This window comes from Peromyscus eremicus, chromosome 1 (assembly GCF_949786415.1).
Source record: "Peromyscus eremicus chromosome 1, PerEre_H2_v1, whole genome shotgun sequence".
NCBI lineage: Eukaryota > Metazoa > Chordata > Mammalia > Rodentia > Cricetidae > Peromyscus > Peromyscus eremicus.
Window position 1 is genome coordinate 154,950,033 of NC_081416.1, and position 14,544 is coordinate 154,964,576.

General features: G+C 49.0%; 1 protein-coding gene across 2 annotated transcripts in view; it reads right to left on the bottom strand.

The window, feature by feature from the left end:
- The window catches only part of Ankrd27 (ankyrin repeat domain 27), a 52,342-nt gene that overhangs the window by 12,040 nt on the left and 25,758 nt on the right, over nt 1-14,544 (bottom strand). For both annotated transcript variants that reach the window (XM_059274839.1, XM_059274828.1), the window contains exons 13-22: nt 13,881-13,973; nt 12,086-12,213; nt 11,568-11,650; nt 10,752-10,867; nt 9,757-9,849; nt 7,612-7,809; nt 5,469-5,528; nt 5,232-5,351; nt 3,884-3,928; nt 770-892 (exon numbers count right to left, since the gene is read on the bottom strand). In XM_059274839.1, the coding sequence (XP_059130822.1) occupies nt 770-892; nt 3,884-3,928; nt 5,232-5,351; nt 5,469-5,528; nt 7,612-7,809; nt 9,757-9,849; nt 10,752-10,867; nt 11,568-11,650; nt 12,086-12,213; nt 13,881-13,973 (1,059 nt within the window). The remainder of the gene's footprint in view (nt 1-769; nt 893-3,883; nt 3,929-5,231; nt 5,352-5,468; nt 5,529-7,611; nt 7,810-9,756; nt 9,850-10,751; nt 10,868-11,567; nt 11,651-12,085; nt 12,214-13,880; nt 13,974-14,544) is intronic.

A 14,544-nucleotide genomic window follows, 5' to 3' on the forward strand; every position in this document is an offset into this window, starting at 1 on the left:
TCCTGAGACAGTCAATACATCACTCACCTCCCCACTTCACTTTCATTTTTATCATGAGATTGCCTTCTTATCCCTGGTGGTTTTTAAAATCATGCTGAGAGGAGAATAATCAATCAAAAGGCAAACAAAACTGCTCGGTAGAGCATCACATTGAGAACAAACATTAAACTGTATGCGTTAAAGGTTGGATCTTACTATATGTAAATCACACCTAAAAAAGTGGGGGTGGCGGTGGTGGGAGGTAAGGGGCCTGGAGAGATGGCTCAGTGGTTAAGAGCACTGGCTGCTCTTCCACAGGACCAGAGTTCAGTTTACAGCACCCACACGGCAGCTCATACACATCTGTAACTCCAGTTCTACAGCACATGACGCTCTCTTCTGGCCTCCATGAGTACTGTATACATGTGGTGCATCAATACATGTGCTGGCAAAACACCCATACACATCAAAGTCCAGCATGGCATGGTGGTGCACGCCTTTAATTCCAGCACTTGTGAGGCAGAGGCAGGCAGATTTCTGAGTCTGAGGCCAGCCAGGTCTACAGAGTGACTTCCAGTCAGGGCTACACAGAGAAACTGTCTCAAAAATAAATAACAGGTGGGCTGAAAATGACCAAAGAGGGGATGATGCTCTCCCCCTCCAGCTGACTAATCAGCCCCTTGGGGATGCCTGTGTCACTCAGGAATTACTTAAGGCAAAGCATTTCCTAGGCAGAAAGAAGAATGTGCCTCCCACCGCACCCCACCCCACAGATACAGCAGAAGCAAACCTTTTGGGCTGGAGCACACTTGGGGCACTGGCATAAGGGGTGACAGAATTCCAGATCCACCGTGCTGATGGCCTCATCCACATCATCTAGGTCATCTTCCGTCCACTCCAAAAGGTAACGAACCTGGTGGTGGCCAGAGAGGAGAAACGGGAACTCGATTATTCTGATGCCTTTATCGCGCATGCACAAGCGCTTGCACACGCGCTTGCACACACACACACACACACACACATACACACACACACACACACACACACACACACACACACACCCCAAATCAGCTCCTTGGACTACTGCAGTCACTGACAAAAATCATTTGCTCTACAACAATAAATCTGCACTCCACCTGTGTTCAGGCCATTCTAAGTTCCCTGGGGAGCACAGAGGGATTAACCTATAATTTTCCAGCATATTAGTCTCTGTCCCATCAGGCTGAAGTTGCTTGGAGGGCAGGCTTTCAGACTCTGGCCCTGAGCACACACTCCTGTACCACCTAACCAGGTCAGTTCCAGATCCTCCCTTGCCACCCAACAGAAAGTTCATGCTGAGTGCTCAATGCTGTGCTCCAGAGCACACCCAGAATCCCTGACCCCACACCAGGGTCCTTCCACATGCCAGCATGCAAGGAGGAAGCTAAGAACCTCCAGACTGGGCATGCATGGGTTCCAGCACAGGCTAGTTGCTGGGATCTGAAACTTGAGAAGACAGCCTGTGTGGTGGCCCACACCTGCAATCCCAGCACTCAGGAGGCTGGGGCAAGAGGGTCACAAGTTCAAGGCCAGCCTGAACCATACAGTAAGACCATGTAACCCCCCAAAAGAAAACTATCAATAACAGTTCATTTGAGAAAAGAAAGCAGCCATGGACATGCATTTCTAGGCTTCACTGCAGGTGTCCAGGTGTCAGCGTATGTCTCCAAGGAGGACAGAGCTTGCAGGGAACCCCATCAATGCCAAGCCTCCTGTCCCCCATGGCCCTTCCAGATCCTACACAGGGGTGCTAACTACAAAACCAGCCAGCTCTGATCGCAAGTCAGGGTGGAACCAGATGGGCAGGTGGCCTCCAGAGGGGCCTGTGACAGCACAAGGAGGTCGGTCTGGATGGTGACTCAGGGTCCAGCACAGGGTGTCACTGTACCCACCCCGTCCACAAGTGGCCTGAACTCCATCTTGCCCCCAGCGGGAGGCAGAGTAGATGGTCATAACCTGGGCTAGTCATTTCTTCCCACATAGACTGACGAACAGGCTCCTACGGTGGCTCTTAAGTACCTAAAGAATGCTGGGTTCTCCAAAGCTGGTCGAAGGAGAGGAACAGTCTAACACCAGCTAGGTGCAGACCCCTGTGACAGCAGCCTGTCCCAGAAGCTGTAAGAAGGAGACCCCACAATTCCTGTTTACCACCTCTACCATGGTTTGAATATGAAATGCCCCATGCGGGTTGGACATCTACACCCCAGCTAACGGTGCTGCTTTCGGAAGTGCTGGAAACCGCACTTTAGGAGGTGGGGCCCAGCTGGAGGGGGCAGGTCACTGGGGGTGGACCCTTAGGGATTATATGATCTCTAACACTTTGCTCCCTCCCACTCTGCCTTTTAAAAACCTTTACCACTGTATGTATGTGTGTGCACACATGCATGACTGGGGTGTGTGTGTCATACACATGGCACAGAACAAGTGTGGAGGTCAGAGCAGAAGACAACTGTGAAGTCAGTTCTCGCCTTACGTGGGTTCCAGATCAAGCTCAGGTCACCAGGCTTGTGCAGCAAGCCCCGCTACTCACTAAGCCATCTCACAGGCCCTCTCTCTAGGCTTTTTATCTGTCACAAAGTGAAGAATTTCTCTGCCACACAGGAGTCTCAACCACCATGATATTCTGCCCGATAACTGGTCAGTCCCCCGAAACTGTAAGCTGCAACAAATCTGTTTTCTTTCAAGTTGTCTTGTTGCGATGACAACGCAAGGAGCAAACATGTGAAAGGAGCCATCAGTGAAAAGGCATCCTTTTTAAAAAAGATGTATTCATTATTTTAATTTATGTGTATGTATGCGTGCCTGCTGCCCACAGAGGCCAGGTGTTAGATTCCTCTGGGACTGGATTGGTGGAAGTTGTAAGCCACCTAACGGGTGCTGAGAACAAAGCCTAGGTCCTCTACAAGAGCATTCAATGCTCTTCACCATTGAGCCATCTCCCCAGGCCCAAAAAGCACTCTGGAAAACTGTGCCAGGCCCTTGGAAGGTGACTCATTCAGAGCTCCAGGTTTGCTGCTTTCAGGAAGGCAATGGAAAGTGCGTATGGGAATCCGGGGAAGACTCTGGTCTCTACTGGCTGCTGCTGTTCTAAGCCCCGTCCCTGCTTTTGACATCCCAGAGTCCCAAGCCTGCTGACCCAGGAGTCCAAGGTCCACACACTATCACTGAGGCTCACGCAGCCCTGGCTTTGCTTGCCTTCCCCACGCTTTCCTTTCCTGTAACCTTGGTCTGGATTCTTGCCAGCGTCACTTTGACTCCCAGAATGGCGATGTGGAGAAGGCAGGGGCCACGCTGCCTATGCACCTCCTCCCTGGGAAAGCCTAGCATCTCCATGACAGAGTACACGCAGAGTGCAGGTAAAGTGTATGTAAGCTTTGAGGGGGACCTTACAGAGTAAGCTGGCAATGACCTATAGAGCTTACAGAGTACATGCAAAGTACATGTAAGCTTTGAGGGGAGCTTACAGAGAGGCCACATAGCAAGAGGCTCAAACAGAGGCAAGACACACAAGTGCAGCCACTTCAAACTAAGAGCTTTGAAGATGCTCTTTCTTGGGATTTTAATCTTAAGATGTCCCTCACGGGCTCTTGTTTTGGATGATCATTCACTAAATGGGGTGTCACTCATATCGCTAAGAAGACCTGGCTGGGGATATCCTGCACTAGGGACAGGCCTTTGAGGGTTCTACCCACCCCGGGTTGTCTCTGGTTCCCTTAGCTTCCTGGTCCACCCCATGTGAAGAGTAGCTGCCTCGTGTTCCCACCACCATGCTCTCCCTGCAGGATGGACTGAACCCGCTTCCTCTTCAGTTATGAGACTCGGGTGTTCTGTCGCAGTGACAAAAGACACTCTCTGAAAAACTCACCATTTCGAGATCTCCATCAGCAACTGCTCTTAGAAGCTTTTCTACCTTAATGGAAGGAAAAAGCAAGTCAGGGAAAGGGTTTTAATAATAAAATAACAACAGGAATGACATCAGCATTCTGAAAACCAACTAGCCTTCTCTCCACGTCCAGTGGCTCACTCGGCACTATTAAAATGTATCCCCAATACTGTTCATCTAGAATGCCCTAAAAGCTGCACAGAACCCTCCCACTTCATATACACTGGAATTGCTGATCTGTGGGAGGTGAGACAATGGTGACTGTTACACAAGAAGGCTTTCTTCTCTCTGTTTGCTGGGACCAGGGATGGAAACTTGGTGCCACCGGGATAAACCCCAGTGCTCTTTTCACTTTGAATTTCAAGACAGAGTCTCACTAAGTTGTTCAGGCTAAGCCTTGAACTCACACTACAGCCCAAGCAAACCTTGGGTTGTGGTATTCCTGCCTCACCCTCCTGAGTAGCGAAGACAATAGGTTATCTGCCACCAGATGCAGGTCAGGATCACTTCTGAAGAAGCCAGCCACCCTGATCCACTACTTTGTATACTCAGCTCTCATACTTTGCTAGGTACAGAGGCTGTGAGAGCAGACACCCCTCCCAAGAACAACCTCAGGCCTCTGATAGACTGGGGACCTTGTCTGAGCACACCTTGGCTTTCCTTTCAATGACTCTGTATGGAGCTCACTGGAGGCCCCCATCAGGAGAATGCTTTGGGGGTGGGGGATGACCCTACTGGGGTGGCCTGTGACCCAAGAGAGGAGCAATGGAACAGGGATCCAATGGTTGACACCTCAGTTGAAGGATGAGATAGACTGACAGCCCTGATACTGAACAAGCATTAAGAACAAAAGGAAGAAGACAGACTGTAAACAGCTTTTACAAAATGTGAAGCGCAAACATGTCAGACCGTAAGGGATGATGCGCGCCAGGCTACTAACAGTGGGCACAGAGGTGCACTCAGAGAGTCTGAACTTAGACCTCTCAGACAGCTTTATACAAGTCCATTTTTCTTAGAATACAGTTTCTTTGTCTATTTCTTGCCCTGCCCCATATGTGTCTCTGTCTCTTTCTGTTTGTGTCTCTGAGTCCTCCATCTCTTTCTCTCATACACACATTCCAAGAGCTGCTATGGAGAAAAGACCTAGAAGGGCCAGAGAAGGCGAAGTCGACATGACATGCAGTTGAGCACATCTCAAAGGCATTGACCTTGGAGTAGACCAAACCAGCTAACTGGTAAGCAGGCTGTAGGCTGGCAGGCAGCTCTGGCCAGCCTACAGTGCTTTAACTGGCTGATGTACCACCAGCGTTCACCCATGGAGGAGGCTCACCTCCCTGTAGTCCTTTTTCACCTCTTCTTGCCTGAAGCTCGCCGTGATGGAGGAAAAGCTGGAGGTAGAGGAGCCCTGGCTGATGGAATCCACGGAGCATGTAGGGGACTGTGCAGGGACCTGTGGGACAGCAGTGTGAGTGACGAAATGGACATGGGTCACAGACACATCAGGCCTAGAGGAGAGGTGCCAAGCTCATGACAGCAGCAGGCATGGCCTACGGACTTACAGACTTACCTCAGCAGGCCGCGGCCTCCGTTCCAAGGACAGACGATGAGCTTCCATGATAGACAGAATCTAGGGGACAATGAGGACAGGAAAGGCATCCAATGAGATGGCTGTAAAAAGCTACCAGCATCCCCAGGGAAGGCCAATAGAAAAGCTCTTAGATCTATGAAAAGGCTAACTTTGGGGTCTGGAGAGACTGTTCAGCAGGTAAAGAGTACTTGCCGCCAGACTTGACCACTTGCATTTGGTACCTTGGACCTACATGTTAGATTCTCTGTGCACGTGCGTGTGCGTGCACACACACACACACACACACACACACACACACACACACAAATTTAAACTATTTTTTTAAAGCTAAAATTTAAAAATAATGATTGAGCCGGGCGGTGGTGGCGCACGCCTTTAATCCCAGCACTCGGGAGGCAGAGCCAGGCGGATCTCTGTGAGTTCGAGGCCAGCCTGGGCTACCAAGTGAGTTCCAGGAAAGGCGCAAAGCTACACAGAGAAACCCTGTCTCGAAAAAAAAAACAAAAACAACAAAAAAAAAAAAATGATTGAGAGTTTTCCCACTATTTTTAAAATGGCATTTATTTTTTCCAGCCGTCAGCTGGCTTCACACTGATGGTGCTAGGCTTCATTCAAAGGAGCTGCCTGCTAACTGTCCCCAGCAACCTTTTCTCCTTTTGGGATCAAAAAGAGTCCTTTGGACAGACATTTTGAGACCTAGAATATTCTCGACCTGGTCACACTTGGGTAGATAACTTAGGAGTGGTTGAGGAATCCCACGTAAGACGATTGCTATGACCGATGCCTGAGTTTGGTGCTCTCTTCCTATTACTCCATTTACTTTACAGCTGGCTTGAAAGTTTGACAACAGCAAGAATCTTCAGGGGCTGGAGCGATGGCTCAGTGGTTAAGAACACGTACTGCTCTTCCAGAGGACCCAGGTTCAGTTCCCAACACCCACACTGGGTGGCTCACAACCACTTTTAACTCCAGCTCTGGGGAGATTCAATACCCTCTTTTGGACTCCCAGGACACCGCACTCACATACGTATGCATTCGCACAGACAAACATACATACACATAATTTAAAATAAGTAGGGCTAGAGAGATGGCTCAGTGCTTAGGAACACCTTACTGCTCTTCCAAAGGACCTGAGTTCCATTGCCAGCAGCCATGTTGGGTGGCTCACAACTGCCTGTAACTCTAGTCCCAGGGGCTTTGATGCATTTATCTGCCCCCACCCAAGAATACAAGACACACAGATACACATAAATTTAAAAATTAATTTTTAAAAGAAGTATCTTCTACCAGATGGTGGTGGTGCATGCCTTTAATCCCAGCACTTGGGAGGCAGGGGCAGGCAGATCTCTGTGAGTTCGAGGCCAGCCTGGTTTACAAAGTAATTTCCAAGACAGCCAGGACTTTTACACAGAGAAACCCAGTCTCAAAAAACCAAAAGAAAGAAAGAAAGAAAAAAGTATCTTCCATTTAAAAATAAATAAAAATTAAAAATAAAATAAATCCTTTTTGAAAAGAAAGAAAGCATGTCTTATGTCCTGCAAACCCTCCATACCCTTGGACAGATGGAAAATCCAGGGCTTCCTCCTGTTCCTCAAGAGACCAAGTCTAGAGGCACCATAATCCCAGCACTCAGGAGACTGAGGCAGGAGAATTTCTGTGAGTTTAAGGCTATCCTGAACTGAGACACAGTCTCTAACTTATCTAATTCAGTCATTCAATTTTGGGCGAAGTTAAAATGAAGTCTGGAGAAGCAGAGATGAAGAGAGAAAACAGCGCTTGTCTCTGTAGGGTCTTGGCCTCCATTTGCCTCCATGGCTCTTCACAACCGAATCTACTGCCCTGTTCTCACACAGTACATGGCTGGCACAGGCCCAGCGCTCAGAGGCCGGAGCAGACTCTGCTGGAAGCAGCTCCTAATGACAATACAATAGAGAAACTGCTAACAAAACTGGAAACTCTATCAGTAAGGAAAACCCATGAACAACGAGGCCCCAAAGATATCAAAAGGATGGAGGCTGAGTTTTGTCCTTGGTGCTAGCGTACATTTTCTTCGGAAGGTCAGTCTGCAAGCAGATTTACTTTTTTTATAGTTACATGGCTGCTCAGAGACGGAAGGAGCTACCTTGGGGTTCAGTGCACACTTGAGTGGTGTTTCCTTCATTCTGTTCTGGGTCTCCGTGGGGGCTCCATTCTGCAGCAGCGTCTCTATGATGCCCTGGTAACCCCAGCGTGCAGCAATGTGCAGGGCCGTGTCTCCTTTCTCATTTCCAATATCCAATCTGCAGGCCTGGACATCATAGTAGACCAGAGCCTTCACACACTGCAAAGACACGGCAAAATCATCATTCTCTAACACAAAGGAAGGCCTAGGGTAGTGTCAGTGCGGCCCTTAGCCGTAGCCTGGTTTGACCAAGGCTCCACTCACCAAAACAAAATACAGAAACCAGCAGACACGATTCAAGGGTTCCACATTCCCTGATCAAGACACCTCATTATTATGGGTCAGTAGTAGAGTATTTGTCTAAAATCCCACAGTGAGGGGCTGGTGGTGTTGCTCAGTGGTAGAGCCCCTGCCTAGAATCCCCCAGTGAGGGGCTGGGGGTGTGGCTCAGTGATAGAGCCCCTGCCTAGAATCCCCCAGTGAGGGGATGGGGGTGTGACTCAGTATTATAACCTTTGTTTCCTTGTCTAACATGCAAGGAGGCCTTGGGGTAATTCCCAGTAACAAGCAAAACATGAGGCAGGGAAAACCAAAAAAAAAAAAAAAAAAATTCTCCAATTGCCAATGAACAGGAAGTGAGTAGCCCTGCTTATAATCTCAGCATTTGGAAAGCTGAGGGACTTTGAGGAAGCCTGGATGACAGACAGGGATGGCCTGTCTCAAAATAATCTAAAAAAATAATAAAAGAAGTTTTCAAACTTGCAAAACAAAGCTGAACTACTGCAAATTAATTAGGTATATTGGAAAAACCTTTAAGAAAATGAAACTGTATTGTGGACTGCAGAACCATGCAAAATGAATCTCAAAGTAGGGGCTGGCAAGGAAGTATTTACCAAGAAGGTTATATGCAGACAGGTGATTCTAGCTGTCACTTGAAATGACTTTCTTACTACAAAGAGCAGTCATATAAACAGATACAAATTATATAACATTAGATACAATTCAGATTTTCTACAAGGACATCTGTGGTGAACCCACACCTTTGACCCCACTACTCACTGACTAGACCACACAGGTGGTCTAGGAGTTCAATGCCATCCTGGACTACACCATAAGACCAGAAAAAAGGGTGTACCTCTTTGTACATCTCTGGAAATGGGAGGGAAGTACATGACGAACATATACATAGTAAAGTAACAGGAAGAAATGGAAATCACAGAGTTCCTAGATGTAGGATAAATTGTAAAGCTTGTATACATACAGAGTTAAGAGCCAGATGGTAGTGTGGATGAGTAAAAATGATTTAACTTCAGGGTAAGATCATGGACAATTAGGCTTTAAATTTCTCTATATGTAGCATCTAGAATACACTCAACATTTAACTGTTTTAGATCCAGGGCCGGCAGACGGCTCCAGAGGTAGCACACTTGCTACACAATCCTGGGCTCCATCCCAGAACCCCTGCAGATGGGTGTCAGTTTGACAAACTGGAGTTTCCAGGGAAGAGGCTGTGAAAATGCCTCCATCACACTGGCCTGTAGGCAAGTCTGTGCAGCATTTTCTTGATTAGTGACTGATGTGGTAAGCCCCAGCCCACGGTGCACCGTGCCACGCCTGAGCAGGTGGTCTTGGGTTGTATAAGACAGCAGGCTGAGCAAGCCATGGGCAACAAGCCACTGAGCAGCATCCCTCCACGGCCTCTGCTTCAGTTTCTGCCTTTGGGTTCCTGCCTTGAGTTCCTGTCCTGACTTCCCTCAGTGATGGACTGTGACCGAGAAGGTGAAATCAACACCTCCCTTCCCAAGTTGCTTTTGGTCGTGGTGTTCATCACAGCAACAGAAACCAAAGTACACTAAGGTGGGAGGAGAAAACAGACTCCACATGGTTGCCACCCTCTGACCTCTACATGTGCCATGGCAACGCGTCCCATCAGGCACACACCATGCACATGCACGGTAACAAAAGGGTAAATAAAATAAAAAATTACATACCAGCGTTTCAGCAATTATCAACACAAAACACAACACTGGACTAGTTTCAAATCTGCAATTCTTCCCAAGTGAGGAATATGTAAAGCAGTGGCTGGGTGTGGCAGGTGACACTTACGTCCTCATGGCCGTAGGTGCAGGCCAGGTGCAGCGGGGTGTTCCCGTTGTTGTCCTGCACCTCAGTGCTGGCCTTGTAGTGCAGCAGCAGTAGCTGGCAGAGGAGAGAAGACAGCAGCTGAGCCCCACAGGGAACATGGGCAACACGGCACCCACAAGTGCGTCCTTCCAGGGCCGGGGTCATGGTCAGATCTTAAACATTACACAGGCTGTACACTCTTGGCCCCAAGTCCAAAATAGTATTTTCTCTCTTTTTTTCAGTGCTAGGGGAGAAACCTGAGGCCCCACCCATGATCGGTAGATGCTTCCTACAGAGATACATCCCCAACTCCCCCAAACCTGAAAAGTGTTGAGCTTTTGACATAACCCAAGTAGGAAATTCCATACCAGGTCTCATATGACAGAGGCATTGATATGTGCCAAAGCAGAGGCACATTAAGATACTTAGAACATTATAAAAATTACCTTTAGGCTATGTGCCCGATATTCCAAAATCCAAAAGGATCCAAAATCCAACACCCCAGCATTAAGGTCGGATCCTCAAACTATACCTCTGTTAAAATTGTGCCATTGCAGGCTGGCAAGATGGCTAAGCAGATAAAGGCCCTTGCCACCAAGCCTGACAATCTGAGTGCAATCCCTGGGACCCACATGGTGGAGGGAGAGAACTGATCCCAGCAAGTTTTCCTTTGACCTCCACGCATGCACTGTGGCTCACATGCCTGCATGCATATGTAATACACATACAAATTACGATATGTCATTGCTTCCTCTCAGAACAATGTTTAAAGAAAAATGTCTAGAACCCTGCCCTTCCCTCCCTGAGATGAAGTTTCCCATCTCAACCCATCTCCAGGGAGATGCCTCGGCCCCCGGGTTCCTTGTGCCTGGCAACAGTCCAGCCAGCACTGGAACAGTACATGGTACAGCCATGAAGTCACTACGCAGAGCAGAATCAATCGGCTGAGCAATGCTACACACAACCCTGCTGCTCACCGTCACACTCTGGAAGCCTTTCTGACATGCCAGATGGAGGGGGGTGGCACCGTGATAGTCAGTGGCGTTCACCATGGCACCTTTGGAGACCAGGAAGTCAATGAGGGACGCCTGACCTGCAGAGCAGAAGGACCTCTCACCAGTGGAGGAAGCAGAGCAGCTTCCGACTACAACACTACCTCACCCTCGATGGCCCCGGCAGGAAACCCATCAGGAGACACACTCCCAGCCATACAGGAGGCAGAGCTGACCGACAAGAGTCAAGCACCAAAGACTCGAGTCACTGTGGGAAATCCCTATGAAGGGATCACACCCAAGTCGACTTCAACAGCAAACCGCAATGGGCCAGGGGCTGGAGAGATGGCCCTGTGGTAAGAGCACTGGTTGCTCTTCCAGAGGACCCGGTTGATTCCCAGCTACCACATGGTGCCTGGTGACATTTATACCTGCCTCAGCTTCCTGAGTGGCTGAGATTACAGGTCTGCACCATCACACCTAGCTCAATATTGTCTTTCAAGACAGAGATAGGTGAACTCCAAACCATAATTCTGAGATCGTCTTAGCAGGCATTTCAGCCTGTCCTCATTGGCCAGGAGAGTCTTCAAGCATGGAGCCCCATAAAATGCTCCTCCAGCCTGTGAGGTGGCACAGTGGCTAACAAGTTCAGGAAGACACTGTCGGTCTTTCCTGCCCTGTGGGATTCACCCACAACACAGCCTCTGCCAGTACCACATTAGCTGAACCTCCACTGGCCCCTGGAGTATCAACCATCCTTTTGCCTCAATACTTCACAGGAGCCAGCCCAAGGCCACATACCACAGAGGGCAGCCACATGGAGGGGGGTCTGACCCCTGTCATCTCTGGAGAAAGGAGTGACAACTGATGGGTCATTCAACCTCCTGAAACAGAAAGAAGATGTGGAAAAACACAGCAGAGAAAGGCATGGCAAAGCCCCTCCCTGCCAGGCCGCACAAAACGATGTCAAACTGGACGCCATCCGAGATGAGACCCGTCCACACTGGTAAAGGATCAGGCAGAAGTGCCTCTCACTCTCCCGCGGGGTGAGGATCTGAGGCCTGTAGCTCTAGTGTCCTTCCCCACTGACCCCTCAGGCCTCAACCAAGCATAAAGGGAAACCAAAAACCGTACCAGAAGAAACTAGCACTGCCCCCTCCCTCTTAAATCCCTTGTGAGGCTCGGGCAGGACCTGCGCTGAGGACGTAGAAGAGGCAGGTGTCACCCTGCACTCGTAACACAGCCACGGCACAATGGGAAGAGCTTCCACAGCCCGCAAATCCTCACCCTGGCTTTCTGTGCCCCCTGGCCCCTCTTACCCAGAGACGAGCTTCTCACAGGCCTCGCAGGAACAAAGTGGGTGGCACATCTTTTGCATGGCATCTTTGTCCTGGTCATCTTGGCTTAGAAGTCTTTCCACTTCTTTTTGGTTACCAGACGCAATGTGCTACAGGGGGCATCCCGAATACTATCAATGTTAGGGAATCATTTGCTTTCCAAGGAATGGTTCTTTAGGTGTGGTTTTGGTTTGATTTAGCAGTATTTGTGACTGGACCCATGCACTAGGCAACCTCTCCATAATGAAGCTGCATCCTGGCCCTTCTGCTACTGAGACAGGATCTCAAGGCTTATGCTGGCCTTGAACACACTCTATATATCATGCTGGCCTAGAATTTGTAACCCTCCAGAGTAGCTGGGATGACAAGCCTGGATCACCAAGCCTGGCTTATTTTGTTATTAAAATAGGTCTCATTCTGTAGCTCAGCCTATTCTTGAACTCTGGTTTTGGTTTGGTGTTTTTGTTTTGTTTTTTGTTTTTTGTTTTTGTTTTTGTTTTTTTTTTTTTTTTTTTTTTTGGTTGGATTGGTTTTCAAGATGGGTTTTCTCTGTGTAGCCCTGGCTGTCCTGGAACTCGCTCTGCTGGCCTCAAACTCACGGAGATCTGCCTGCCTCTGCCTCCCGAGATAGGATTAAAGGCTTAGCTGAGATTATTCTGTAATGGCTTGTTCTCTGGGACTGGCCTCAAGCCTGTCTGGGCAGATAGAGACACTGTGCTGGCTACTGAAATGAAACCAGCCTGGGTGGACAACTTTCACATTCAATTACTGTTTCTATAAATGCAGAGTCGCATTTTTTTTAACAACCTAACAATATTTCCAAAGTTCTAAGAAGAGGCCCACAGTCCATCCAGAACCCCAGTGTGAATTTTGACACTTCATTAGCAAAAGCCTCAGCTGTGCGGGGGTGACACATGCCTTTAATTTGAGTGCTCAGGAAGCAGAGGCAGGAGAATCATGAGTTTAAATTCAGCATGGGCTGCATAGGTAGACCCTGTCTCAAAGCACCAAGGATGGAGAGCGTGGCTCAGCTCTGGAATACCTGTTAGAACCCACCAGTAAGGGGCTGGACTGTGGCTCAGCAGCAGAGCACTTGCTTAGCATGTACAAGGTCTTAGTTCAATTTCCAGCATCCATGAAGGAAATAGGAGAGAGGGGGTCAGACAGGCAGAGCCTCAGTGCTATCCCTATAGTAATCAAGTGGAGCCTAGGCTTAAGGGAAAGAAAACAGTTGCAATTAGCAGAAGGACCCACCAGCACACACACACACACAGGGCTTGGCCTCAGTGACTCACAGATGTGCCCCTCTATGGGCTCTCCCAGAAGCCTAAGAATACCAGCAGACTCTCAGAGAAGGTCCACTCTCTTGCAGCCCAAAGTGATGGCTAGGAACTGCCTCCTGAGCCTCCAAGGAGTCAGTGAGCATCTGGACAGGGAGCTTCCTGTGCTCTGGACCAAAGCATTAGATGCTGCACTCTCCGCTGAGGCCTACACAAAAATGCTGGTTCCTTGGGCCCAGGAGAGGTATCAGCTCTGTCAGGTACCAGTGAGAAGTTTCACTGAGCTGGCCTTGAATGATGGACAAAAGTTCTGAGGCCCGACAGCCACAGTGCACTGTGCAGTGGAAACCATACAGCACGTGTTGGGGAAGACAGGCAGAATTTCCTGCCACCCTCCCAGACAGAACAGAGATGAACCTCTCCGGGACTTTTACAGACACTGAAAGATGGGACAGTGTTCTCATATCTTTACCTTCAAAGATATCCTGGTGTCTTACCTTAAACAGGCAGTCAATGGGTGTTGACGTCATCTGGGACAGTAAGTTCATCCTCTGCCTGAGAAATAGTCTGTCACCAAATCCCTCGGCGTCCTGTGGTCATCACACATTACAGACTTTGTCACAGACCCTCCCCGTAGAGAGCCCAGGCATAAACCCTGTCATTGAACCCAGGAATGGCCTTCAGGGGCTCTCCCCAGCCCAGATCTGCTCTCGGAGGTGAAGCACAGATCCTCCTCAGCACAGAGTGGGAACCCTGAGAAATGAGCTCTGAAGACTGTGGTCTGGGGCAGCAAGGCCACAGGGTGAACAAAGTCATCTACGGGAGTGGAATGTGCCGTATACATGCCATCATTCTCTAGACTGAGGCCTGCCCTGCCCTAGCCTCCTCCCCTCTCAGGCTTCCCTCCTAACGCCCAAATGGCCTGGCTCTGCCACTTTAAACAGAGCTGTGGACAGTACCACGTGACACACTAGTTTCTACTCCTGGGGAATCTGTTTTGTGAATATGCTCAGGAAAATGTCAGCCTAATTCACTGGGAGGAAATCTAGGAGACATAGGGGCATGCTTGACAGACCTCTCACTTCCAATCACTTATTGCATTTCAAGGATCCACCTATATTAACATACTCCGATCTTCCTATCAAAGTTAATGCTTACCTG